The sequence below is a fragment of the Phallusia mammillata genome, chromosome 1 (assembly GCF_965637545.1).
Source record: "Phallusia mammillata chromosome 1, kaPhaMamm4.hap1.1, whole genome shotgun sequence".
In the NCBI taxonomy this organism is placed as follows: Eukaryota; Metazoa; Chordata; class Ascidiacea; order Phlebobranchia; family Ascidiidae; genus Phallusia; species Phallusia mammillata.
The window spans coordinates 15,284,230-15,311,320 of NC_137252.1; the positions used below are offsets into that span (position 1 = coordinate 15,284,230).

At 36.5% G+C, this 27,091-nt stretch overlaps 4 protein-coding genes across 7 annotated transcripts; 2 read left to right on the top strand and 2 right to left on the bottom strand.

The window, feature by feature from the left end:
* Nucleotides 1-101: 101 nt before the first annotated feature.
* Nucleotides 102-4,209, bottom strand: LOC145209528 (pumilio homolog 3-like). Its single transcript, XM_080079839.1, has 13 exons — nucleotides 4,150-4,209; nucleotides 3,891-4,074; nucleotides 3,583-3,730; nucleotides 3,273-3,442; nucleotides 2,777-2,951; nucleotides 2,415-2,597; nucleotides 1,883-1,990; nucleotides 1,689-1,814; nucleotides 1,350-1,492; nucleotides 977-1,205; nucleotides 577-667; nucleotides 414-507; nucleotides 102-345 (listed from the first exon to the last, which is right to left on the bottom strand). The coding sequence occupies exons 1-13, from the start codon at nucleotides 4,184-4,186 to the stop codon at nucleotides 216-218; spliced, it is 1,818 nt and encodes a 605-aa protein (XP_079935965.1). The 5' UTR covers nucleotides 4,187-4,209; the 3' UTR covers nucleotides 102-215.
* LOC145209527 (endoribonuclease Dicer-like) lies at nucleotides 4,150-24,424 on the bottom strand. Of its 3 annotated transcripts, none has more exons than XM_080079838.1 (37): nucleotides 24,198-24,423; nucleotides 23,757-23,922; nucleotides 23,212-23,336; nucleotides 22,965-23,102; nucleotides 22,740-22,865; nucleotides 22,162-22,335; nucleotides 21,835-21,993; nucleotides 21,514-21,613; nucleotides 21,118-21,338; nucleotides 20,738-20,832; nucleotides 20,216-20,368; nucleotides 19,719-19,878; nucleotides 19,066-19,187; nucleotides 18,547-18,667; nucleotides 18,003-18,157; nucleotides 17,525-17,672; nucleotides 17,102-17,207; nucleotides 16,915-17,024; nucleotides 16,292-16,471; nucleotides 16,098-16,196; nucleotides 15,784-15,898; nucleotides 15,408-15,627; nucleotides 14,759-14,914; nucleotides 14,215-14,406; nucleotides 13,294-13,841; nucleotides 12,917-13,221; nucleotides 12,012-12,135; nucleotides 11,511-11,717; nucleotides 10,999-11,073; nucleotides 10,662-10,865; nucleotides 10,166-10,297; nucleotides 9,571-9,734; nucleotides 8,963-9,194; nucleotides 8,391-8,572; nucleotides 7,658-7,861; nucleotides 7,094-7,287; nucleotides 4,150-6,486 (listed from the first exon to the last, which is right to left on the bottom strand). In XM_080079838.1, exons 1-37 carry the CDS (start codon nucleotides 24,285-24,287, stop codon nucleotides 6,336-6,338), a joined length of 6,153 nt encoding a protein of 2,050 aa, XP_079935964.1. In that variant the 5' UTR covers nucleotides 24,288-24,423; the 3' UTR covers nucleotides 4,150-6,335. The 3 variants fall into 3 exon arrangements, with proteins under 3 accessions (XP_079935964.1, XP_079935962.1, XP_079935961.1); XM_080079836.1 differs by having other exon boundaries at nucleotides 12,917-13,233; XM_080079835.1 differs by having other exon boundaries at nucleotides 12,917-13,841; nucleotides 24,198-24,424.
* Nucleotides 4,540-5,900, top strand: LOC145209530 (putative RNA/DNA demethylase ALKBH6). The gene is made up of 6 exons (XM_080079841.1): nucleotides 4,540-4,598; nucleotides 4,725-4,854; nucleotides 4,915-4,961; nucleotides 5,024-5,128; nucleotides 5,191-5,303; nucleotides 5,467-5,900. Exons 1-6 carry the CDS (start codon nucleotides 4,566-4,568, stop codon nucleotides 5,726-5,728), a joined length of 690 nt encoding a protein of 229 aa, XP_079935967.1. The 5' UTR covers nucleotides 4,540-4,565; the 3' UTR covers nucleotides 5,729-5,900.
* A 1,111-nt stretch (nucleotides 24,425-25,535) lies between the features above and the next one.
* Nucleotides 25,536-26,807, top strand: LOC145209050 (uncharacterized). 2 transcript variants are annotated; one of them, XM_080079295.1, is made up of 3 exons: nucleotides 25,536-25,843; nucleotides 25,999-26,138; nucleotides 26,502-26,807. In XM_080079295.1, the coding sequence occupies exons 1-3, from the start codon at nucleotides 25,591-25,593 to the stop codon at nucleotides 26,568-26,570; spliced, it is 462 nt and encodes a 153-aa protein (XP_079935421.1). In that variant the 5' UTR covers nucleotides 25,536-25,590; the 3' UTR covers nucleotides 26,571-26,807. The 2 variants fall into 2 exon arrangements, with proteins under 2 accessions (XP_079935421.1, XP_079935422.1); XM_080079296.1 differs by having other exon boundaries at nucleotides 26,008-26,138.
* The last annotated feature ends 284 nt before the right edge of the window (nucleotides 26,808-27,091 follow it).

The window sequence follows — 27,091 nt, forward strand, 5'->3', positions numbered from 1 at the left end:
GTCAATAGGTTTTATGCTCCAATATCCCAGCTACTGGTGCCTAAAACTCTAACTTTGTCGCAGTTTTGTAAAATTTATAAAATGCACTGGTCAAACATACATTACGTAGAAATGATGTTTATTTCGCCAAGCTGCGAAACGACAAGCATTTAGAGCTGTTAAACACAACAGCATGTGTTCATGCAGCAAAGAGAACAAATTAACAATTAAGCAATTCATGAATCGAGTTTTTCCAATAGAATTTTTGTAGAATGTACAGACGCATTTGCCTCCAATACGGAACGCTGCTCCAATAGAATCTTTTTACTGGTTGCTGACACATTTTCGTCGCGACTTTTAACAAGCCTTTAACAATAAAATAGCACATTAATATCATGGTTAAAATCTTTAAACACAATCCGTTTCAAGCTTACGATAAAAGAATTTGTGTCCCACGGTTGCAAGCGCTCCACGAGGCTAGTTTTTCGGCAGTAATGCTTTTCAGCAGTTGGTTGGAAAACTTTGATTCTGTAACACAATAAATTTGTAGTGGGCCCTAACGGTGTGTATAATACTAGCAATTAACGCATTCCTAACCTGAACTATCGTCACCCTCTCTTGCTTTGGATTCGGCGTTGATGAGCATTTTAATAAGCAAATGTCCACATTGATCTTCAATGATATGAAGCTGCGCAATAAAGGCGATGTTCACGATTACAATCAACAGTATAATATTTCTTATAATAACTGGTCCACAATACACGAGAATAATTGTGTCCGTACACACAAAAAAACTATTGATCAAACCCCCCTTAAAATCTCTAGTCTGTTGGATGTTTCAAAATAAACTTTTTGCTATTGATGCACGTAACTTTTTGGCCAAGATGTTTCGGCCAACCGAAACTTTTGTGAATAAAAACAAATGCTTTTGTCAGTTCAACACACTTGACGAGCAGCACTGACGTATTAAGTTGTCTTTTGTATGATGCACTTGTACCTTTCCGTTGGCTCCAAGTTGACCGGGAACAAACTCCATGTCTGCTATTGATAAAACACCTTCAATAAGTTCTGAAGTGTCACCATGGCAACGTAGAATGACTGTCTCCACGACAACAAACAACGATCGGTCAAACACCAATTCTTGCAATTTGGGCTTAAGATATTCGATAATGCCTGGAGAGGCTGCTTCAGACAGTTCAAGGTATCTCTGCTCCATTGCTTTTTTGCTGAGTAAAGGTTAATTTATTGAGATAAAAACAGATGCTAAGTGTTTGATTAACATCAAAAAATCTGCATCAGAAAAGCAAAATAACAAAAAACAAATTAACCACAAGCAAGAAAGATATAAAAAAAAAACAGACCACATATACCTGGTTGGGTTATCATCACCCTTTGACAAACTTTTGACAGTTTCCGGTAAAAAGTGTGAAGAATTTCGTGGTGATATGAGATAGAGAACAACTTTTCTCCCATATTTGTTGTGGATCAAATCATCCAATGCCTTCACTATTGGCTGATTTCAAGAATACAGGGTTAATTTAAGAATCAAAAGGAAAAACTTTGAAACAACTTGCGAGAATTGTTCTTTTGCCAAAATTTGAAATACACTTTTAACAAAAATCAGAATGTAATGTATTTTCAGTGTTTTAATTTTTTTTTTAATATTGCTATTAGTTTTAGATAACCTTTGCAGAATAAAAAAAACTCACTAGAATTAATGCCTTTTTCAGAAAAACGGTGTCATCCACACAATCAAATGCAGTTAACAATGGCAAATGTCCAAACTGCTCGCAGCTTAGCTTTACCACAAATTCTTTCATGGACTTGACAATGACCTGTCAAAAAATTGTGTAAATAAAGCAATTAATGAAATGCTGCAAAATAATTTTGTTTTTACACAGACCTTTCTGTCCTTTTTAGAACCGTGCCATAGGCAATTCATTGTCACATGAGCACCATCACGAGTATGCATCATATGAACCAAAGAGTCCCGAAGAAGTTCAATTAACTCCTACATAAAGAGCAAGACAACACTTGTAATGTTTTAATAAGTACTAGAACCAAACTATACTATTTGGCAGAGTGCCTTTTTAGTAATTTACTTGCATCATGCACATTATTGATAACATTAATCACCATGTTTAAAGCAGGGTGTTTTTGTTACCTAACATCTGTCAGAGAATATAAAACTTAAGTGTTTGTCAACCAATTGATTATAAAATGTTTTTCAGTATGAATATAGCACAATTATCAATTATGTTTTGTTACTTGTAGGCACAGGGTCCACATTTATGTCACTAGTACTGTACTTATAATATTTACTAGTACTGTACTAAGATTATTCACTAATACTGGGTGAAAAGAGTTTGTTTCACATATACATGACACCCGACAAGCTCTGGATAACAGTGTCATTGCCTTTTACACAAGCTTACGGTTTTTATATTCTGTATGTCACAATGTTCGAAGAAGTCATAGAAAGCCTTGTGGACAATGGTATGGATCACAACACTTTTATCCACTAGAGGCACCAAAGCATCCTTAAAACTTCCCAAAATTGACTCCTTTTTATCTTCTTCCTGTTCCAGCACTTCTGATAATGTATCTGTATCTGATTTCTAACAGAAAATTAAGTGAAGTTTAAATGCATAGTTTTTGTAAATAGGATGTTTGAACTCACTCCATATACGTAACAAACAGTAACTTGATAAAATATCCAGCCAAGTATGTTGGGCAAATGCAGGTGTTTTCAAAACATATAAACCCATTCAATACCCATGTTTAATATTTGACTTACTCTGCACATTCGAAATACTTTTCCATAAAGTTGGGTAATCATTCCATTACGCTGTGGTGCTGTAGCATAGTTATTGTATGCATATTCAACAATTGCTGCTGATTTGGAATGGCGAATTAGCTTGTATGCCTTGTCATTAAAGCTCTTCATGACATGTCCTCTTTCTTCAGGAGTACTGTGATGAAACAAAAACAGTTTTAGTTTGATTTTAGATACGTAAAAGCCTGACTGGGCAACAATGCAATATTGATAGCTATGCGAGGATTTATATCTGTATAACATTTTTGCTTTTATCTGCACTACACAAAAGTTTGGAAAGTAAAGTGCATGACTTTGTAGAACAAAATATTATTGCAAAGCTATTAACTTGTGCAAATCACTGTGTTTACACAAATAAACAAAGACAAATCGAGTTCTAAAAATGCGAAAGCTTTGTGTAAAAAAATTATAAAACATTTGGATAATGTTTTATTATCTTTATTGATACCATACATACCCATATTTCAACATTTTCCACACAATATTTTTGGCATAGCCATCTTTGCACATGTGGACTATGTGTTCATTTAGTTCCTTAAAAATTTCCTCCCGTTGTTCTTTGTTGCCTTGTTTGAGGCAGGTTTGGAGAACCCTGCTTGTGTCATGAGCATATGCCAAATTTATAAGCTGAAAACATGCATTATTTAATGTTATCACAATTTTAGCTATAAAAAAAGGTGTTTTACACTTGTTGGGCACTATATTCTGTTTCTGACATAACTGTTTAGTTGACCAACAAAAACAAACAAAATTACATATTGCATCACCTTTTTATCATGTTCTGTAACCACAGACATAAGTTCTTGAACAAGGGCACCCTTCTCTTCAGCACTAAGTCGATTTTTTTGAATTCTTAGTTTCTCCCATATTTTTTTGGCTTTGACAGATAATTCAAATACTGGATTTTGCTTTTTTCTGAACAATAAATTGGAAAATAATAAAAAAACAGACTAAAATATTTTGGCACATGTCTATGAGAAAAAACAAACATCCCAATCTAGCAGATCTAACCCTTACACTTTTTTGCCATTCATCATCGATTTAGGTCCACATTTAAAAAAATAATCCAGTTTACCTTAGAATTTTCCGTTCTTTCCTTGACTTTGCAGTTTCTTTTGGTAAAGGCTTTCCTTTTGTTATTTCTTTTCCTTTAGACTTAACAATTGTTTTTCCTTTCCCTAAACTTGTAGCCTTTGTTGTTTTTAATTTTTTGGGTTTTGAATCATTTTTCAGCTTCTTATTCGGAACAGAGGTATTTTCTAGCGTTTGAAATAGCTTTTGTGAGTGCTTTTTGTAGTTAAGCATTAAAACGCAATAAAATTGAAAAATCTTACCTTGTTCTGTGCTTCTTTTCGTTGATTTGTTCGTCATTGCTAATTTGTAAGTCAGTTCTTGAGCTTTAAAAATCGATGCAATTGCAATGTATGTTGTATTGGTCTTCTTGACTAAACCCACGTGAATCAAAATTTTTGATCCGCAACAACTGGAGGCATTTGTTTATAATTTTTGCTTTCAATAGGCAATAAATTTAACAACAAAACACCCAAACTAAAAATTTAGTACTGATTTACGTCTTGCAAAAATCCAGTTGTATATAGTTAACAATATGAATCTTTTGTAGAGGATTATTTGAATTGGTAAAATCCCAAACAAATAGGGAAATCCCCAGTAAGCTTACTCATGTGTAAGTTAAATTAAATGATAAAAAAGACTTGGTGCTTTGGGAAGAAAATATTTACAGTATATTAGTATGGAATGTTTAGAGAATCATCGGGTTAATAACGTAAGTGGTGCTTTACAATTTCTGTATGTTTCTTCGACGATCCTTTGAGATTAACCCCTGTAACTTTATATTTTATACAACTTTTTGTGCCTCGTATTTATATAGCTGTTTTTAAACAACACTTAGGTTCCAAGCACCATCTACTACATTCCTGACTTTATAACTCAAGAAAACGAAAGATACTTGGAATCTCAGGTGTATGGAGTGGCCAAAACAAAATGGACAAACCTGTCTCAGAGAAGATTGCAGAACTGGGGTAAAGCTACAAAATGAAAAAGTTTAACTGTTAAAGAAATTGCATGTTTATTTATTTTAGGTGGGCACCCTCATCCAAAAGGAATGATTTTGGAAGCGTTACCATTGGTAAAGTGAGATGAAATGTGTTTTTTTCCTGTGCAATTGTAATCTTATATTGTATAAAACAGTGGCTGAAAGAATGCAGTGATATGCTCCAGACATTCAAGCCATTTGGCCCAAACCAAGCAAACCATGTTTTGGTAAATGAGTACAAACCTGGCCAAGGAATTATGGTAATATTCTAATTAGTGCAATTCTAGTTCTTTATGATGGAATATCTTATGTTATGTCACAGCCCCACACTGATGGACCCCTTTACTTTCCAACAGTTGCAACAATAAGTCTGGGATGTCAAACTGTCTTAGATTTCTACAAGCCAAACAACACAAGTCAAACTTGTGGCAACCAGTAAGTTTTGTAGTGAAACATACCAAGCCAGAGGAGTCTAATTGTTACATGCAAAGTTACTGGGAATTGTGAGCATAACAGCAGGCATTTTCTAATTTGCAGTTGTTTCTAGTGTATTGATTTGGTACATTAACAACTTGCAAACACAGTTGTCATTTTTTAGGTACCAATTCTCCTTGCTTCTTGAGCGACGCAGTCTGATTCTCCTTAGGGAAAACATGTACACAGATTTCTTGCATGGAATTGATGACAATACAACAGACTTTTTTGAAAACAAATGCATAAAAAACAAACACCTTCTTGGTAATGCAGCATGGTCTGAGAGTCTTAATGATCCAACTTTTGCATTGCCTAGAACATCAACTCGGGTTTCTTTAACAATTCGCTTTGTACCCAAGACTTTAAAATTGAAATGGAAGACATAACTCGGGTCATCTCTTACAAATTTCAATTATACATTGTTCCCAATTTCACTTTTTTCAAATATATTTTATCACTGCATTTTACTGGCTTGCTGTTGGTAAAAAATGCTTTTAGTCCTTTGCTGAAGTTTTGTTATTTTATTTCTGAGATGCAATAAAGATAGCTTCAACATGATTTCTTGTAATTGCTGACAATATAGTGGCAGGTAAATTGATTTGAACTGATGATTTTAACATAAACAGACAGGTGGTCACAGTGCCCAAACTAAATAAATCTTGATAAATTGCATTACCAACACAAACAAGTTAGGTCAGGATTTGAACTTGATTGATTTACAAAATAACAGCAGTAATTTCTTTTGATTTATATAAGGCTTGTGTCATGTAATAGAACCAGTCAAATTCCAAAACAGTTCTCCTCATAGACACAATAACTGCATTGAATATTGCATATTTCATTGCAGCTACAAGTCTATGCCCAAAACTTTAGCAGAATTGCTATCAATCGTTAGACTAGCTAACCAAATCTTTTTGTGTGTGTCAGGGCTGAACTGCATCCGTTTGTCAACATGGCAAGGCCACATTAACTTCAAAGATCTTTTGCTGGGCATTAGCAATAACCACTTTTAAGAAATCGGAGAGCTCTTCTTGCAGCAGCTGATTTTGCAATCCTGTAGCTTCTCCCAACACCCTTAAATCTTCCTTTGCCAATAATTTCTACTGTGACCCGCACCTTTCCATCATATCGCTTTTCCGCACAACTGAAATAATACCAAAAAAACTGAAAATCAAATCAAAAACTTTACCACAATGCCTAAAAGATATTTTTCATTGTGTGACAATTTCCTTGGCTAACGTAAAAGCAGGAATTCCTCACACTGTTTTATTACACATATGTATTTTTTAATACTGCTGTTTTTCATTAATCTAGTTATATACCAAGTTTCAAAATAAACTTTTAAAAAGTATGATGCATATAGTCACAAACAAGTTAATTTGCATTGGTTTTGCTGTTTACAGGTATGTTTTTAACCAGCACTACTGTTTCAAGTTTAAAATTCAATATTAGGTCATGTGTGGTCTGGCAGTATTCAGTTTCAGTCCAGTACAGCATTTGGTTTGTTTTGAGGCCGGTCTGATTCCATTACAGATTACTGGCTAAATCTTACAAGAGTTTCAGGGTACTTCACTTAAAAAACTTGGCCTTTTGAACTTATACTCAGAACAACTTTTCTTGTTGTGACAACAGCGGGCTTTTAATACAGAAGACCTGGGATTAGTTGGACAAACATATATGTCTAGATTGTAAAGCAATATTTTTAGTTTTTAGAATGTAATTAAGTCATAGAAAATGTCACAGGAACAAACCTAAACTTAGCTGTTTCAGGTTCCATTTCTAGCAGTTCACGAACAGGTGAGCGTGGAACACAGGAACTGAACTTTTCTATGAGTGGAAGCATCATAGGTGAATATACCTCCCACACAGCTGACAAGTCCATACCACTGTCCATGTAAATGGCTCCTGCTACCGACTCGAATATGTCACCCAATGCTTTTGGCACCTAAGTGGCAAATAATGTATGGGAAATAGCAATAATCTACAGCCAACAAATAGTATTTAGAACAAGGTTGAAAATTTTATATTATGCAGCAAAACCCACCTTGTTAGTTAAACATTGTGAAAGATATTTGACTATTGTCTGATTTTACACACATAGTGATAAAAAATATATTACAAGAACTTTTAGTCTATAATTTAGGGCCCGAGCACTTGACACAAAATGCTTAAAAACGATAAAAATGGTGAAAAGATAAACCTGTTTGACATTACACATGTTTTTAAGCATGAAAGTAAAAAGTGTGTAACAAACACTGTTCAAAAAGGTGGGAAAGTTCAGGTTCATAGGCAGGTAAATGTTACAATGTGCAAACCTCAACATCTTCAGTCTCTCCGTCTTCCTCTTCATCGCAGTCAAAGAAGTGAGTAGCAGTATCCTCCCCTCCAATCTCTTCACCCATCATAGTACTCTCCCCATAATGCCTCATTAGTTGTGTGTCCATGCCTTGTGTTTCCTCCTGCCTCTCTTGATAGGTTACAAACTCCTCAATGATTCTCTGAAGTTCCGGTGAGATTGACTGCAGTAAAAAAGTGCTTGGTTCAGTCAGACAACATTTAGTCAAAGTATTTGATTACTGTATTCATGGGCCTTTAAGAATAACAGACTTAAACGCTTTTGCCTGTAGCTCCAGCAAAGGGGTTTTATGGAACTCCAAAACCTGGAATACTAGGAACAAAGTGGAAAAGTACGACAATAAAAAAGAAATTGTGACATAACCTTTGTGTAGAAAACATACTCTTCGAAATGGTTTTAACAAATACTGCTGTTAAATCAGGGCAAATGTTCTCACCATACAGTTAAACGTCTAAACGCAAATTAATATATTTTGCCAGATCTGCCTTGTGTTACGAAGCCTAGTTATCCTGTTACATGTATATTTCAATTCAAGTCTAGTAAATACAACAGTAGGGTTAGCCCAAAAATGACTTAAACCCATCAACTCTGAACAGCAATCAGTCGCTGAACCAATCATGCTGTACTGATTTACAACAAAAATAATTTAGAAACTTGATCTCATTGAAATTCCGCAATTGATGCAAATTTACCTTAAAGTACTTATGGAAGTTGTATCGAACAGCCAATGATGCAAATATCGTGTTATTGACAAGCGCTGAGCGAAGATCGGTGAGTGCTCCAGGAGAATGACGTCGTTCGTCATGAAACAGATGACGTGTGATAAGAAAATCGAGAACTGCATCACCAAGAAATTCCAACCTTTGATAGCAATCTATAATAAAATGGAGACGGTTTGGTACAAGGCAAATAGATTCCGATATGTTGGTAAGCTATCATGTTCCTAAACGCTTTAGACGTTTTTTAAAGTAAATTTTCAAGGCATGAGCTGGGCGTTCCAAAATGTTGACAAATATAATGTAAGCAACAACACAAAGAACGCTGTTGTAGTGATTTACATTCTGGGTGTGATGTGACCGATTCAATTGAGGACAAAGCTTTGCAAAGAAACAATACACAGCACAACTAGTTCCTTCAATTCTAAAGCAGAAGGGTGAAAGCTTGGCACGGCAATAATAAAACAATGCGATTAGCTCGTTATGTGTTCGTTTTGACATAGTAAATCGAGCTTAAGCAATTGTTAACAATACTAGTCTCGACCAACCTGTGACAGTGTTGTAGTAATACGACGCGTGCGTGAAGGCTTGTAGAAGATATGCCTTGTTCTCAAACGTGTACGATATGCGACGTTCGAAGCCGCTGAGATTGTACAGCAGTTGGTCTATAGTACGCTGATATCTTGGCTCGATGTTTTGCAACTCGTTCCGCGGGGCTTTGAGGTAACCAAATCGGTCGACAGTTTTCTTGTCCTTAGTGTCAGGCAGCTTGGGTAGCACCTGAAATAATATTATTGTTTTGTTTTTTTAATGTCCACACGCAAGAAATTATGTTAAAGAAACAGAAGTATTTAGACAGAATTTTTCAAAAATGGATCTACACCTATTGTCTTGCCCAGCTCTGAACTAAACTATTAATTTTGGGGCATCCAGGTGCGAATAAACGTCAATATTGATTTGGTATGTCGTATGTTTGTTCTTTCATGTAGAAAAAAGCAAAGCAGAAGCAGTGAGTGTGAGAAATACGGAAGATTTGTGATGTAACATTGTATTTAAAAAACGCCTATTTGTAGATTGTCATAAAAAATACTCACCTCGCCTTTAAACTTAACACCTTCGCTGCAGAGAATGTTTAAACAAAAAGATTTCCACTTACCAGCAAACCAAGGTAACAGAGCAAAAGTTGAGCTGATCTCTGTCCACATGTGGTGAGGTAAGCTCCAAGTAGAGCTTCAACGCAATCCGCGATCGATTTATCAGCAAGAGAGTGTTGTGTGTGAAGATCCAACATCAGTGGGTCACTGTTGTTAAGTGGTTTACCTATGAAATTTCAACAGCACTGCATAGAAGTGTACAACAAACCTAAACTTTTTACTTGAATTTTACACAACAGGGCGAGGCCTTCAATATATGAAAACGTGTTGTAGTATATTAATTCTCCCTAGTATTTCATTGTGGCATTACATAAGCTGTACCAATGCGTTATTTGTGAATGATTATAGCTGGTAAATAATCGCTTTCGGGCTGATTACAGATTTTTTAAATATTTTGTACTTTTGTTGTGATTTCTACTTTAAATTAGATCACTTTTCTATTCTTCTAGTTTTTACTGCATCTGTGCCACACTTTGACCTATATTTGCGGAATTTTTAACAGAAAATGGCCATAAAACTATTTTTCCCATTTTGATGGAATTACGTATTTTTTTCGTTTTTTGTGTCATAAAACAAGTAAGTTTGGCATTTGCCAACCTGTGCTGTCCACCGGGGTCCAGGTATCAATCACAAAATCATCGGACGACTTTTGTGCGAGGTTACTTCGGCGCAAAGCTTGTTCGTCAGTAAAGTGCATTGATCCGTGACCAGATACAACTTGGGCCAGATCTATTGAAATTACAAATGAAAAAGTCAGTTTTTTTGCAGGTTGCACAAAAAGGTGGCAGGTTCTACTCTTTGGACGGGAAAAACAGCTACATAAAAAGGAAATTTTACCACCGTTTTGCCAAGATTAATGCAAATGTAAACGTGAGACCCACAAGATTGGCTAAAACGAGTCAGTGTCATTCCAGAGTGATTTGAAAATCTCTTTGCCAAACACACTTGAAGCATTGATCAATTCGTTTAATATATTGACGGAATTCGAGCCAAATCAAATACTGTACCATCTAATAAAACTTTAGTTACTAAAAAATGTAGTCTCAGAAAGTTAAAAAAATGTAAGTGGTCCTAATCAAATATTCATCCCCACCTATTTCCAGTTTTCCATTGTTTCCTGTCTTAGCGATCCCCATTCCACCACCAACTCCTCCAATGCTCTGCAAACATCCTCCTAACATCCCGTCAATCATTCTGATCTCATCCTCCTCATACATCTCTTCATCCTCTGGCTCCTGTTCATTTCTGGTAACGGCTTCCGTTCTGCTAGGACGCCTTGCTACTGGGCTGTGCGGTCCTAAAAACAAATTCATGTTTCTTACTATTCTTAAAAGGCCACATAAATGGAAAAAATACAGTACTGAAAACTCTCGACGCGAAGTTTAGCTATTATTATACTGTATTAGCATCTGAAACCATCATAAACTTACCTGTAGTGGCGACCGGTGGACGATTTGCTTCGGGTTTCTTTTTCTGTGAAGCACCTGGCACTCCTGTCCACACACCTGCGAAAAAGCAATGTACAACAAGTTTCGTAGTGAAGTAGAAAAGAAAAAGTGCAACAAACACACAAACCAATATATTTGTAAAAGTCATAAACTTCGACAATTCTTATGTCATACTCAAAATGAACGTAAAACCAAAGCAGCAAATGTTAGTCGTTTGCGCCTTTCTCTAGGTTTATTAACTGATTTTACTGGATTTACCGGCTGCTTGGGTTTTACATTCATTTGAGAATAGCATAAGTGTCGAAATGTTATGCTTTATACAAATATATTGGCTTGTCTGTTTTGTTTTTTTGTTTTTTTCAGAAAAGAATCTGTACAAAGATCAATAAATTTCTGCCAATGACCGTGTACATGCCTATAAAAAAATCAATGCAAATATATCCCGTTGAAAATAAACCTTATACTTCACTAACCAACTTAACCTTATTTTTTACCTATTTCGACTTCGTCTTCTGATGAAATCTCTTCCTCCTCCGAGTCGCTTCCTTGCTCCCCAGATCCGACCACAAACCCGGTTGGCATCCAATTAACTGTTGGGTCGAATATGAGTCCTGTCATTTTCGCAGCGAGGCCGAAATCGCGACCGATACGATACAAGTTGTAGTTGGAAACCTTCTTGCTTCGCATGTAAGAGAGTTTGCCTAAACACAAGGAAGTAAACTAATTTCACACCAGGCAACAGTTGGCATTGGTAATAAAGACAAGTTTACGCAGGTATGAGACTTAGCATTAGATAGTCTTCGTTGCTTAGGAGCATTGTAAACGGTTATGACACATCGTGTACAAAAGGTGTGTAAAAATCACAATATCGGACCAGTGGACACTTTTCTGCAAATACAGTGTACTGAAACACCTGTTGTGGGCCTGGTAGACGGTAAACTGTAACCATAGTGGTTCTAAATATGCGTTGCGTAGAAATATCACAGATTACGAACCTTCATGGGCATCAGGGTAGGTGCAGTAGAGATACACAGTGACAGCATGCTTCAAGAACGAGTCGCCCAACATTTCTAGACGTTCCAGGTTAAAACCATCGCTTGCGTTTGACAAAGTTAAAGTCTAAAGATAAAGAAAAACGAAAGGTCGAAGTCCAAATTTTAAATTTTTAAACCTAATTATTAGGGATGTGCCAAAACTGCAAATGTTCTGTTTGGTCGAGCACCGAGCATCTCACGTTAATGCTCGGTGCTCGGCCGAGCACGCTCGGTGCATTATGACGTCACAAAAAATCCCCTTTCTACGTTTTAGCTCTACTAGGTCTCTTACGTCACCAGCGGTGTATTAAGCTGTACAGGCCTCGGAGGTACACGTTTTTCCACCACCTAATACATTTGAAAAATCATTTGTTTTTGCACCCTTTCGAACACTAATTACGTAGTTAAGCAGTGCATGAATATGCAAATTTAACGCTCGGGTCAGTTTGTGCAACTGCTCGGCCGAGCACCGAGCATTAAAAACAGCGATGCTCGGTACCGAGTACTCGGGTTCTGGCTCGGCTCAGCGCATCCCTACTAATTATTATGTTTTCAAGCATTTTTCTCGTGAGTGTTAATGAATAAAGCATGTCCTGCTTAACGTCCATTTAAACTGTATTTCTCGTAAGACTTATTTTGTTTTGTCCAAAGAATTACCACATAACTACTGTATCTAGTAGTGGTTAAATACATGGAAATGTAAATTTAGGTAGAAATAAGGGGCGATTTTGGTAGGCGTGGAATTTACAAAATGAAAAAGGTACGTATTGCTATAAAATAGTGTGATTCTAGTTACGAATTTGGATCTATATAACCAAGTCAAAAATTGAAAAGTGCGATTAAAAACAGCTACATGCCAAATTTACCTGTAAAATAAGACCAGGGCCTGGGCCGATATTTGCACTGATTTCTTTAGTTGGATAAGTGTCCAAGTTAACTCCATCGACTTGGCGATAAAATCCCGGGTCGATTTGATCAGGTTCAACTTCGCGTTTCGGTCTTTTTCGCTTCTTTGCCGTTTTTGTCTCCTCATCTCCACTTTCGCTACTAATAGCCAGGGTTTCTTCGTAATCGTCTGAATAAAAAGACGCGTCCGAATATTCGCCTTCAGATGATGTTTCCGCTTGGTTTGAGGATTCCGATTTAGAAGGGGTTTTACAACTTTTCTCGTCTGCGATAAAAGCTTTGTCGTTAAATTTTTGTGAAACACTGCTCCCTTCATTGTCACATTTCGTCGCTTTACCTAGTGAACTTGCTACTGTGCCAGTTTTCCCTGAAGCAAGTTTGCAATCATCACGTGAAACTTGCTCATTTAATATTTCTGCGGGTGATGAGTCGATTGGATCATGATGCGACTTCGAATTATCATGTATATTTTCATTAAACTTGTTGTGTGAGTCACTGTTCGTTGCAAAAGTTTTCTTACAAGAGTCCTCACTTTCTGACAATAAATTGTCATTAAAGTTTTCACGTGATTTGTCCGATTCATGTGATGAGTGTTCATGATGAAAGCGTTCATCGTCCTTTTCATGTGAAACGTCTGAAACATGAGACAGATCCTCAATGTTTTGGGGTTCACAGGTTTCCTCATTCAACGCACGTCGCGATAAATCTCCCGAGGAAGTGTTACTGAGTTCATCAACATCAGACGTGGAGGTCAAAGGTCGAGTGGAATTCCATCCGAAATCGAGATCTGGCCAAACCAGACCCACAGGAGTGGATGCTTCAGTAATCCCAGAGTCTAAAGCGATGTTCCTTCTCAGTTCCTCCGATATAAGAAGTTGATTTACCCTGGCAGAACCACAAGTTTAATTGATCAGCCGTTTGATTTATTCGTTAATCGCGTAACCGTTTATATGCATAAAAAGCTTGGTTTTTCTACTACCCTTAACTAAAACTGACAATTGCCTAATTTCAGTGATATGAATTGTAAGATTGTCTTGATCGTCAGTGTTGACTGAATCTAAATGAACTATACAGGAGTCTTTGTAGAATCGGCAATTCAAAGCTTCCGTACATAACTAGCATACACGTAATCTCTTCATAACTTGTGCCATACGACAAACATTTTTAGAGTATAAAATAAAAACAAAGTTGTCTCTAGTTATTTGCACACTAAAAAAACACAAGTTAGTGACTTGTAAACAAACAGTTCAAAACAAACCTATAGAGAACTGATGGCAGACACACCGCTTTCCGCCACAGAGACGCAGGAATAGGATGAACCTCGCATAACTCAGGTACAAGAATCTGACGATTATGCAGACTCTCGTACTTCGCTCTCTTTTTCTCCAGGGAGGAAAGTGGAAGAGCTTTGCCCTTCTGGTTTAGGTGACGTGGAGTGAGAAGGTTCAACCTGAAATCATTATTGTAAATGTTCAATTTTTCCAAACCCTCTCACAACAGTAATAGGTCACCTATTTTTGACGTCACAACAAATTCGCCAGGGAATTTTTTCAACTGAAATTTATTTCTTCCACATTTCAACCCCTGAAGTACGATATAATGACAAAATCGCCTTTTGTAGGACAAATGTGTTTGAAAAGTCTCACATAAAACTTTAAATTTCCCATCACATCTGGATGTCACTGCATAATGTTTATTCGATTTCGCTCGAACCCCAAATATTAAAAATGTCCATACCCGCTCCCAATAAATTACTTAGCAGAAATTCAAACTACACAAATAAAAGCTTGTGTTCATTTTACCTGGACGAGGTGTGATCAACATCTAGTAGCGGTTGTTCAGTACATCTAATGTCCAACCCGTATTTGTGTTTGTAATAATGCTGAAAACTTTGATATTCTGTAGAAGGGAACCTGCTGGTCGGATGAAGATCCTCCTTAATTTCAGCAACGTAAAACCTGGTCATAATTTAAAATTAAAACGTTAGCACTTGACAACTAGAATAGCGTTACCTTTTAAGTTTTAGATACTTGTTTGAACTTGTGATAAAAATTCGTAATAATTTTGAAACGAAGGTAACAAAAATGTTTCTAATTCTGACGTATTCCAACGTTTTCAAGTAGACACAGTAACTTCACATTCTAGTTTCAACTTACTCATACCCGAAACAAAATTTCCTATCTTTGTTGAACTAACTGACTAGTGGAAAATAGTCAAGACTTTTCAAGAAGACATAAAAAAGAATTTTAGGATTTATGAAACTTTTCAGACTAAAGCACCGATAGGACCAATTTTCATCTGTACTGAAAATGCAACGTCGTCATGAAACATGCGAAACTTACAATACGGGTAACATGTTTCTCAATTATCAAATCACTTTACTTGTTTGGCAAGAGTTTTAAGCCAGTTTTCCCTAGAGGACTAATACCGAACAAGCAATTTTGCACAAACCTGTTGGGTTGATCGCAACTTCTGTATTTGGCGATCACTACTCCATCCTCGTAAGTTTCCCGTTTGAAAGTAAACTTTTTTCGCTTTTCGCTCATCCGATGACTGTACCACGGGTCATGACGTGTTTTGCGCTCCACTTGCCGTCGTGCATCAGTGCGCACCATAAAACTCCAATCGATGTCCAGTCGCGATTGGTTCGGACAAAAACGATTGGACGGAGCTGAAAAGGACACAAATGCATTAAAAATCACTATAATTAAACGTCATTGAAAACAAACGAGTAGATGACTACTCAGCAAAACCCAAAAATTCTTGCTTAATGGAATCGTAAACAAATGGACAAACCGTGTAATAATTAATATGCTGTATATTCTACCTGTGTTAAGGACAACTACAAATAGTTGTGACGTGGCTGAGTTTGGTTGAAATGATAGTGGGACTCGGTCTAATCGCAGCATATCAGAGAACACATAACGATGGAAGGATCGAACCTGGAATATGTGAAACATAATTAAACCTGATCAAAAAAACTTTAAATCACTTTTTCAAAAAAAACATACATCGACTTCACAAAAACAATCACCGAAAATGGCAAATCATGCACCGCTGGTCGAAGATTCAAACGCCAATCTGTGTACTAAATAATTTAACTCGACTCTGGTTCCCATAGTAACTGTTATATACGCTTACCAGTTTAATGTGCTGCGGGCTGAGAGATACGAACGACCGGCAAAGGCGTAGTCTCGCCGATTCCTCACCGGAACGTGTAAATATGGGGAATCCTGGAATCTGTGACAAAGGCAATTTGGCACCAAACAAGCGAATAAAATACCAAGGAATTTGCAAAAACCTTATTTAACCAGGGATTTTTGGTTTAGTCAAACCTTAGGTATTGGTTTAGTTGTGAGGATCCCAAAACAGCGCGGCGTGTCTTCTGGAAAGAAGAGTTTCCTCCTTCGCACATTGAGATCATCCGAGAGCGGAATCTTGATCCTCATTACGACCTCATAGATAAAGATGTGGTCGTCGCTGGTCGGCAAGCAATGGCTCAAAGTAAGGGGAGTCTAAATATCACAAAACATCGACACAAAATGCTGGAATTGGTAATTTTTTGTAATAAAACAAGGTAGCTAAAATAACACTAGCCATTTCGCATTAAATTTAATTTTTTAGTTACATAGAAAAGAACGAAACTTGACTTTACATTTCAGCTGTGAGTGCATATTTTACTGTGCATTGGATTTACACTCTGACTCCAACATAATTTGAAATCATAAAATATTTCAAATTTCTTATTTCTTATTTGTTGTTTGGCAAGGAGGAATTTTTGTGACGGATGTTTTTTTCTCGTTGTAGCAACTGATCAGTGCGATCGTTACATTGATTTGCTAAAGGACAAACCTTTATTCGAACATTATTAAAATCTCTAACAAACAATATTGTTCTGATAAACCTCATTAGGTAAAACTGGGTTATTTAAAGATCAGTAACCGGTATTAGGACCAACCTCTTTGTTGTAGGTTTGCCTTCGCTTAGTTGAACCTGGTCTTCCGGTTACTGCCGTCTTTTCCGGTTCCCGTTGATCAAGTTCCTCCGCATATTTCACAGTTTCTTTTCCTGCAAATTGGAGGAATGAAGTCAAATATTAGTTTGTTTAAGCTTTGGCAGTAACATGGGGATTTTTTCTGCATTACCGATTGGCATCAAGTTATCGTCAAGTTCTCCAGCCTGGTGCAGTCGTTTGCACGTCTCCATGGCAACCGCCCGCTGCGCTAAAAGCACTGTAGACATCACAGCACCCTAAACAATCAGGCAAACATTATAAGTTATTTTCCACCTTACATGAACCCCAACGCACCAAATCAGTTTTATTATTGTTGCGCACACACACAAAAAAAAACTCTTCCAACTCGTGTGTAAACATCAAATGGGCTTGAGTTTTTTAGGTTAAAACTTGAGATTGTGTAGTCTAACGGGTGCCAAGCCACGACTAAGCGCGAAAACGTTTAAACCTTTAACCTAAGTGTAAAAAAGAAATGAACTAGAACGTTGGTGCGCAACACAAGCGGCCGATTTATTGACAAAAAAAAATAGGTACCAACTATAGAATTGTGTACCTGAATTTTTTCTCGGACATGTGAATTAATTGGAAGTTGCAAAGAGCATTTGTACCCAACTTCACTCAAATCCACATCTTTCACTTCAATGACTTCACATCGGGGGCTGAGGTGGGTGAAGGGGTCACTCGGCAAGCGGCAACAATATCTGAATAATTATATCAGATTGAAAAACAAAGCGAGCAAATGGAATCATTTTTTGGCAACAGTTCATTTTTGCAAGTACATATCTGTCCAAATTAAACAACTATCACAATGACCTAATCCTCAAAAGTTTCTCGCAGTAATAAGGTTGTTGATTTTAATCCCGAACTATGTAATTTTAACAAAAAATGTTGACTATTGTCCCCACTGGATAAAACCCAAAATATATACTTGACCGTTAACAATTACAGAGTACACAGCGTAACTCTAATAACAACCCACAGGGCAATCCTAAAACCGTTCACCAATATTAAGTACTGGCAGTAAACCTAACCTGTTGACGATTTTTATGGCATTCCGCATTGTGGCGCAAGCGTTGGCACTAGCAACGTATGGAGGAAGCAAATCAGAATATTCCGCTTCTGAGGCCTCATCCTCATCTTCTGTGGTCGCTTCACCATCATCCATCCAACCGGGTCCTTGTAAAATCTGCTCTGACACAAACAAAAACGTTTAAGCTAGCTTACTTGTGCAAAAGAGCCCTTGTCGCTGATCCCACTCTGATACACATACTTGTACAATTTATCGCAGTAATATCAATATGGTATGTTCGTCGCACGGAATTTCATCGGGTTAATATTTTTGAGGTAGTAATGTTTTTATTGTGGTAATACAATCGTACAGCATTGAAATCACAGGTATTTGCACAGCAAATGAACGTAGAAAGCGAGTTAGGGTTGGAATACATTGCCATTTAAATTGCAATGCTGTTAAATGTATGAGATGTAATTCCCACGATAACTATACAGTGAACCTTGTTTACAATGCTATAGACTTAAATTGTTAACTGCATATTCGGACCAGATTCGAACCCTTACCCTTTCGATCTTTTTGTACTCTTGTAGTTTGACAATAAACTCTTCTTTCTCAGCTTCGCGAACGAGCATAATATAAGCCGAGGTGTGAGCACGAGCTCGACTCTTTGACTGAGCATAAGCTCTGCAAATGATTAAGACGAAAATATTACCTAAACCACGTATTTATGGCCACTTAATGCAACAGATATCAATGATACACAAATAGTATATACAGGCTAAAACTAGTAAAAAAACATTATGTTTTCAACGTTAGTTTTGAATTATAGTTTTAAAAGCTTCAAAAATTCTGCAAAATTCTATAAAAAGTAAACATTTGAATTATTTTGCACATATATACAGGCTTAAATATAATTGCGTCTGTAGTTTAGTCAAGGTAGCAGAGACAAAAAAACACTTAAATCACCTCTCCTAGTATCTCCAATCTCATGAAATGTACAGTATAATAAATTTGTTTTCACATAACCATTTCTTAATACAAAGGAATTTTGCATGTTATCGTGTTCACAAATAAGATACAACCTGTATGATCTTGGCACATCAAACCGAACTACCAAGTTGCATTTGGGGATGAATGCGCAATCTTCCAATCCTCCTGTGCAAATCAGCAAGTTCGTCTCGTGACTCCGAAACTTACGTAACACCTGTTCATTTCAACATTTATGTTATACATTGTCAAAGGGTGTAAGGCAGTAATGTTTTCAATGCTGTTGGAGTGTGTTACCGAAATGATACAAAACAATGCTAATTAAGCCGTCACAACACATTGATTGTGGAAATTTCCAGATTATTATAGAAGTGCAGTAGTTTGAAAACAACTAATCAACATGTTTTGCCCAGACCCAACAATTTTTCGTCTTTTAACAACAACAACAACATCAAAAACTGTGGACAGCTCCCCAGGCCGTAAGTCGTGATGTAACGTACTTTTCGACATACATTTGGCTTAAACGGTGAGAATTTGAGTTCATTCACCGACAAGACATGACTTGACTAAGTTTGAACACAATTTAGGCGTCGGTGGCCTATAAGAAGGTCAAAAAGGTAAAGAAACATTCATTAAAAAAACAAAAAATGTTAGGTCCTTACGTTTCAAATTAAAATAAAATTACTTAAGTAATTACAAACAATGTCAGTAGTTCGCTGCGTGAAAACCGCTTTGCAATCACATTTACCTCTTCCTGTTTATTTTTATCCATAGTAGCCGTGTCGAGGTTTGAAGTGCCACCATCCTCTCCTGCTGTGTATATAAGGTGCGAACTGCAAACGTGTTTTAGATCCTTGTCTTCTTTGCAAAGCTCCCGCAAAAGTCGTTGTAACATCATCGCAATGCACCTGTGTATTTCGTAATGTCAAATGTATTCATATAAATTTCAGAAAACGTAACGCAGTGTTTGTTTATAAGGTACAAACTGGAATTGGGAATATAAATAGATGAATAATATGTTAGGCGACACAAATTGATTGCCTGCTGAGCTGAGTACTTAGGAATAGACTGTTAGTAAAATGCATTCAAAAGGGCTGCAAATGCAGATGGTCAGAGTGTCTGTCTAGCATTTCATTACCGACAATTGCCTTTTCAAATGAGAAAAACAGGTAACATGTAATATATTAGAAATAGCAGACATCTAGTGTATCTAACCAATGTTCCACATGACAACCTAAAACTTACTTTTCTTCAACAAAGATAATCCCACATAAGATGTTATTAAAGGGAGATGAATAACTCTCTTCCACTTTATTTTCCCTCCCAACATCATCAGCAACATCTTCATCTTCCTCTGCATCAGAGTCTTGCCACCATGACACATAATCTGCTTCAGACCTGCAAAAAACACAGTCAAGTTGGTTTACAAACAAAAGAGTGACAAAATTCGGGCGCTTTGGGGTGAGCTTTTTGACATTAGTCCGGTTCGAACTTTGAACATTCGAACTTGGAGGGTTCATTTTTAGGCTTGAAACTTTGCTAAACAACACAGCTACACTACTACATGACAAACTGCCAGAAGATGATTAGTCAGTTTTATACTTCATTTTATTGGTTTATTTTCACACGTGCTAACATTTGTTTTTTATTTGTTTTGGGGGAAATGAACAAGAGTTTTTGAAAACTTCTGCAAGTGAAACAGTTTTTTGTCAGAGACGCATTACTAAGTGCTAGCAATTGAATTGATAAATAAACAAGCATTTTTACCGGTCATTGTATTTTGGTGATTGTTTTAAGTTGTCAGACGCAGGTTTGTATTCCTTAAGAACTTGTAGGAGTCGATGGACTTTTGGTGAAACCAACTGCAAAAACGAACATTATTTGTGCACAGAATTTGGGGCTAAGTTGCCCATTTGTATTGTATCAATTTTGATACTGGATATAAAATGGCTTACATACACCAATGCAAGATTATGTATATGTGTGGGACACAATGTTAAAAAAAGAAGCAAGCAGGGAAAAGGGTAGCAGGACTTGGGGTGACAACTCAGTTAAATCGAGAGAGGTTAAACAATCACAATAAATACAAACCTATGAATCTGCTTAAACGTTATAAATGAAATATATAACTTTTTGGTACAATTCACCTGTAGGTCCACTGTCTTTTTGACATCAAATCTTTTGTGACATATTACATAGGCCATTCTGAGTGTGGTGTGAACGTATTGCAACATTGTCCTTTGCCAAACTAAGCTTCCTGACAGTTCATCATCTTCCAAATCAGCACCAGCTGCTTTTATCTGTCGCTCAACAACAGCCAAGACTTTCTGGATTTGCTTTAGAACCATCATCAACAAGCGATGAACACCTGTTTCAAATTTTGATTTGTTTCGCAATTTGGCATGGCACAAAATAAACATGTTTATTCATTTTTTAAGAATCAAATTAGACAAAGTTAATTTTACCCTATTTAGAAAAACTTTGTCCTGCTATGTTGCTGATTTGATTAATAATTTGAAAACACAGTACAATGATGGACTTACACCAAGGACCAAGAACTTCCAAAACTAGTAAAACTTCTTTTAGCAACATCTTGGGCGCTTGGAGTGGGTCGATATATTCATTATCCATACTTTCAGTTTCCTTAATGAAAAATTCAATTAAAAAAAAAGGTCTGAACTTAATTGGAAATTTTGTTTAACAAGTGTAGTAATTGTTGTTGCACACTGCTAGTAGATTTACTTCAAAGTTTATTATTAAACTGTCACTTCAAACAATTTAAAATATTTAGCAACAAAATTTATAGCTGTACATGATTAGAACAAAATCATTATGTATTTAGTTTAGAAAAAATGTCTGCTCACATCATAGTTGTCTGTTCCATTTTCGACCACCTTAGAAATTTTTGTTGTTTGTGGATTGCCAGATATTTCAGAATCTGTTAAATAATTTCCTTCCTTCACTGGATCCAATATGTCAGAGATTTGCCAATATGTTGTGACCATTTTAGAAGAGGCTTTCACCTGCAAAATTACCCAGCAACTGTAACTCGTTTGTCCAAATTAAAGCTGCAGTTTTTGATTGAAAAAAATACAACTCTCCTTTAGAAGGTTGGACAGAATTGGTGCAGCCATTTTTTTAAATGTGTTTTTAATTTAACAAAACGAAAAAAAGCAATAAATACTTTTTACCTGACAACAGTCCAGCCAATCCAGGGCATTTGTAATAACATGGTGAAGTTGTTGGTTAAGTTCCAAACAATCACCATCTTGGTCCTTGTGTTGATCTGTACTAAGAATTATGTTCTCCTTTGGTCGTGACAGAGTGTAGCGATCCAATGCGATAAGGTCAGTGGCAGTTTCAGCCTGAATGCCAATTACATACATTTTAACAATTAATACTAACTTTGCATAGCTTGTTAATATACAATGTTAAACAACACTAACTTGTCCTCTTAAACCACACTAAAGAATGCGTTTAATATGGGTTAGTGTCCAATCTTAAATAAAATCTAGTGTCTAAAAGGGGGGTTCTGAAATGTTTAATAAAGATGATATTACCTAAATTTATTGTTAAAATATCTGAGGGTAAACTTCGGAAAATTGCCTACGGGGCAAAAAAGTTTGGTGGGTTTATTTATAAATGCTTATAGCAAGGAATTTAGGGGGTTTAGATTACATTTTTTGATAACTAAGAGACAATAACATGTGTTTTTGAGTATTACATAATTAGAGATGTACAGTATGTGATTAATTTCATTTTTATTTACTGTGCAATGAAGTAAAGCTTCCATTTTTTCAATGTAGACTTTTAATTTTTCAGCAGAAATATCATCTGTAAGGATCGATGAAGACAATCCCAAAATGTTCGGCGACAACTGACTTTCATCAAGAACCTGTGAAGCAAATGGAAATGCAAAATTGTTTGCAACTTACACTACACAAATAAACTTAAACAAACTATTTAAGCTTCTAAAGACAACTTAAAACTGTACCTTCATAATTTTACAATAGGAATGTGTTTCAGTGCATACTAAATGACATTCATCAAATATTAAGATATCAAGCATTACTGCAAGGGATTCATCAACTAAGAATGCACCCACAAGGATTTCTGGCGTCATTAGTACAACCTAAAACAAAAAGTATATGTCAAGTTTGTAGTCTTTCAAAAAAGCAGACAGATGATCACTGTAAAATAGGTCAAAACAACAACATTAACAAATTTGTTTTGATACTAACCTGATGATTTTGAAACAATGTGTGCCAATCTTCCTGAGATGTTGGATGTTTGTTTTTTGTGCAAGTACATATTTTCAGGTCGAGGTGGTTTTGTAGCAATTCAAATTGTTCATGAATAAGCGTTTCTAATAAAACAAAACTTTATTTGTAGAGAATACAAATTTTTAGAGTACCTCATACCACAAGTCAAAAGATTACAAGATGTTGTGGATGTAAATGATTTGGGTTTAAGAAATGGTGATAGCAACATGTACCAGTCTGCAGAACATGGCAGTTCCCGACAAGATCTTGCACGTGCAGGACCTACATGTCCCGCGTGCATGACCCATAAGTTCGCGTGCAAGACCAATTTCAGCAGGTGCAAAGCAACTGCCAGAGGTCAACACAGCCCAATTAAACGCCTTTGGTGCAAAATTTCCGCGTGCAAACCCCAAAAAAATTGGCGTGCAAAAAAATTTGTTTAAAAAAAATCGCGTGTGCACCTGCCACATTCTGCAGACTGGAACATGTAAGTATCACAGCAGTTTAATTGAGTAAATAGCAACCTTCATTGAGCAGCAGAACAGCCAAGTTGACATCAGTCTTGAAATCACCCTGGTCAGAATTGACCATCATTTCACGAATAACCAGAGATGAAATAAATCGCTTTCCACTTTCAGTATTAAGGCAGACAATTGTATTTCGCTTTAAAGCACATTCCAGCAGCTCAATCTATACAAAACATTTCACACAAATAAAGGACAAGTTGTGCAGTGCATTTTTAAAAGAACAAAATTATGCAAAATACAAAAACTTAGGATGGAAAAATCAAATGTTTTTAATCAGAAGGCCGCCTTACTAACATTTTAGGCTCTGGAGATGGGGTTTATAAGGAACCCCTGCTTGAGAATAAAATGGTCTTAGCCAAAAGGCACATTAAACCGGCAAAAAATTGGAATTAGTATTTAGTCATCGAAATAAGCTGACAAGATAAATTAAACATATACCTGATAAGGACGAGGTGTAAAAATATTCGTGTGAACGCCGGTATTCCAGGGTCCCCGCACAAACTTCATCATGGGTGCAGGTGTTCCCATCGTTGTAGGTTTTGGAATACTGAAATTAGATAACCATTACTTTAAACACATGCTTTTTAAGTCCACAGAAGCATCTATGGTTAAAATTCAACATTTGACCAGAAATGCATGCATTCGCTTTGACGATAGAAGGGAAATTCCCTATCTACCAACAACGGAGAGCAAGGTGAGCACGGTATATTTACGAAATCGAATATTGTTAAATTGATTTGTAAAATGCTCAGTTGTTCCCTTTTTTCGATTTTTTTTCACAGTTCACTGGAAAATAACAAATTTAGGAGCGGTTAAAATCCACAAGGACACAAACATGTTCATTTTGAGTGGTAAAACTTATCCAATTTAAAAATTCAAAAGCCAAACCATGTCAACTAATTGCATGAGTGTTGTAAAATATTGCCCTTTTCGGTGACAAGACGTTTGTCTGCAGCAGAGTTGTGTTTGGGAAAAAGTGCGACTCTTCGATGCACAAAACGTACAATAGTCCTTAAAACAACATGTCAGCATGCTTTGCGACGTAAACAGGTTTCATCGGAACCGGCAAAATTTTTGCACAATTGATTATTATTTTTACCCTCACGTATGTGGTATAACAACGTAATGTAGCCTAGCGGATATTACACGACACAACGTTTTTTTCGTCCAGTTCATTCGTCATCAGCAGGCATGCCTACGTTACACCGTGGGCGCAAAAAACACAACACAGCAAGCACCAAAATGCTCAATTGAGTTTGTAGCACAAACAAAAACAACGGTTTCAGCAAAGGAAGCAGCAAGTTAGTGCTACCCGAACTTCCTCGCAGAAATAGTGCGATGCGATATAGTTTGTACCAGTTTACAACGATAATCAACTGTAGCCTACGATAAAATGTGAAAAGTGCTAAGACAGCCTTGTTAAGTTACAATTTTGTAAATCAAATCATTTTTTCCTTTTTAATTCCTTATGGCTTTACTGACTTAAAAACAAGCGTTCAGATGCCTTAAATTGCGAGAACACGTTTTCAGGTTTATCAATACTTTTCTGTAGTTCTGCGAAGTTGAAGTGACAGAGTAATTACCTACAATATTATCTACAGTGCGTTTACTGATGGCAACAGTAGTAATGTGGTTATAGTTAACAGAAAACTTGGACCAAGTCGATTATAGCTTTAGTCAGAACATAACGCCTAAAAGTAAAGTTTTGCATAAAAAATATGCTATTAGCTTGTTCGCCGGGAAATACATAACCTAAGAAGCAGTGTAAACCTTTGTAAATGTACAGGTTTGGAATTCATAAATATTTCTGGGTACTAATCGGAACCCTTGGATGACAAAGTTTTTTAATCCGAACGACAGGCCGGGTAAAATCCCCGTACCTTTGGAGGCTCCAATAGCATTGGCATCACTCGTTGTGGTGATACTGGTGTTTTGTTTTATGTACAAGATATGTTGTAGAAGCCACTGTACAGCTAGACGCAATGGAGTTCGTTTCACAAATCGAGCTGGGCAAGAGTTAAGAGTGGACACAACCTTTCAGAGGTTAATGCGGCTTTTAGTTTGGCAGGAAGCAGAGCTTAACGGTTGGTACATTTTGTCAAGATTTTCTTTCTTTCACATGATAGTTTGTAATGTATTGACGTTTTTGCGCTATTTTGCTGTAGTTTTTCGTAGAAAGTTTTTTTTTGTTAGATCTCTTGACACTTTTTCGTTGTCTAAGTTGGGTATCATTGTACAGCACGTTTAGGTTTTCCAAACAATCACAGCGAAGATGGTACAACGGGTTTACCACCACGTTATGATGACCTGCCACCAAACTACACTGACGCAGTGACAAAAATTTCGCCAAAACAATCTCCAACACAAAGCGTCAGTGAGGTCATTTTTATTCCTTTGTGTAATTGGTTAAAATAACAAAGCAGTTTGTAAACGTGGCTGTTGCTTTAGCAAATGTTTAATAAACCAATCAAATTGATACGGCTCGACCACAAGACTGCGAATTATTTATGACTGTATTGATATCCCTGGTTTGTATGCATGCCCATAAATCTTAAAACCAACCAAGTTAGTTCAAAAACAGCCAATTGTGACGATATTGTTGCTGGTGAACTATTTTTCCAGGGGTTGCTAAGGCTAAGCTGCTGCAGTAAAATTGGCAATTGCCAGCTAGTTATCATAGAAATAGTTATCAACAACTGCAATAGTAGATTTACGAAATTCCCTTTTTGTGTTTATTTGCAGACGACCGAACCGCTTTGCTCTCCACCAGCGTACGAGCTTTGCAAATCATTCCAACATACAACGGTGTAAGAAAATCACCCAGTAAAAGGCAATTTTGTCGCTGAGTCCTTGTGTTTGTGAACACTTTCAGTGACAAAATGGAAGCACCAAAATGCAATGGATTTTTGATACCCAATAAACAAAAATGGCAGCAGTTTGTTGGATACGTAAGGACCTATTTGGGCAAATTGACTTTTTTGTAATGCGTGTTTGCGTTTGATTTGATTGTGACACAGCACATAATGTTTTAAATTGTTTAAATCGTTTTTGTTTTTCTTGGTGCTAAAACATTTTTGCTTTTTGTATTTTAATTTTTGATTAACAATATTTGCAAGTTTTAGTCACCTGGTAGTGAAGTTTAAAAAAGTATTTTGAAGCGTTACGCTTTTGTACTACACAAAACGTAAAAATGGTCACCTTAGCGCGTATTCTCATGCTTATGCAAAAATGTTAAAACCAAAATGAACAATGCTAACACTTTTCTTTAAAATAAAGTTCATTTATGACGCTAACACATGAAGGCTTGGCGCACTGCAGTTAAAAATATGAGG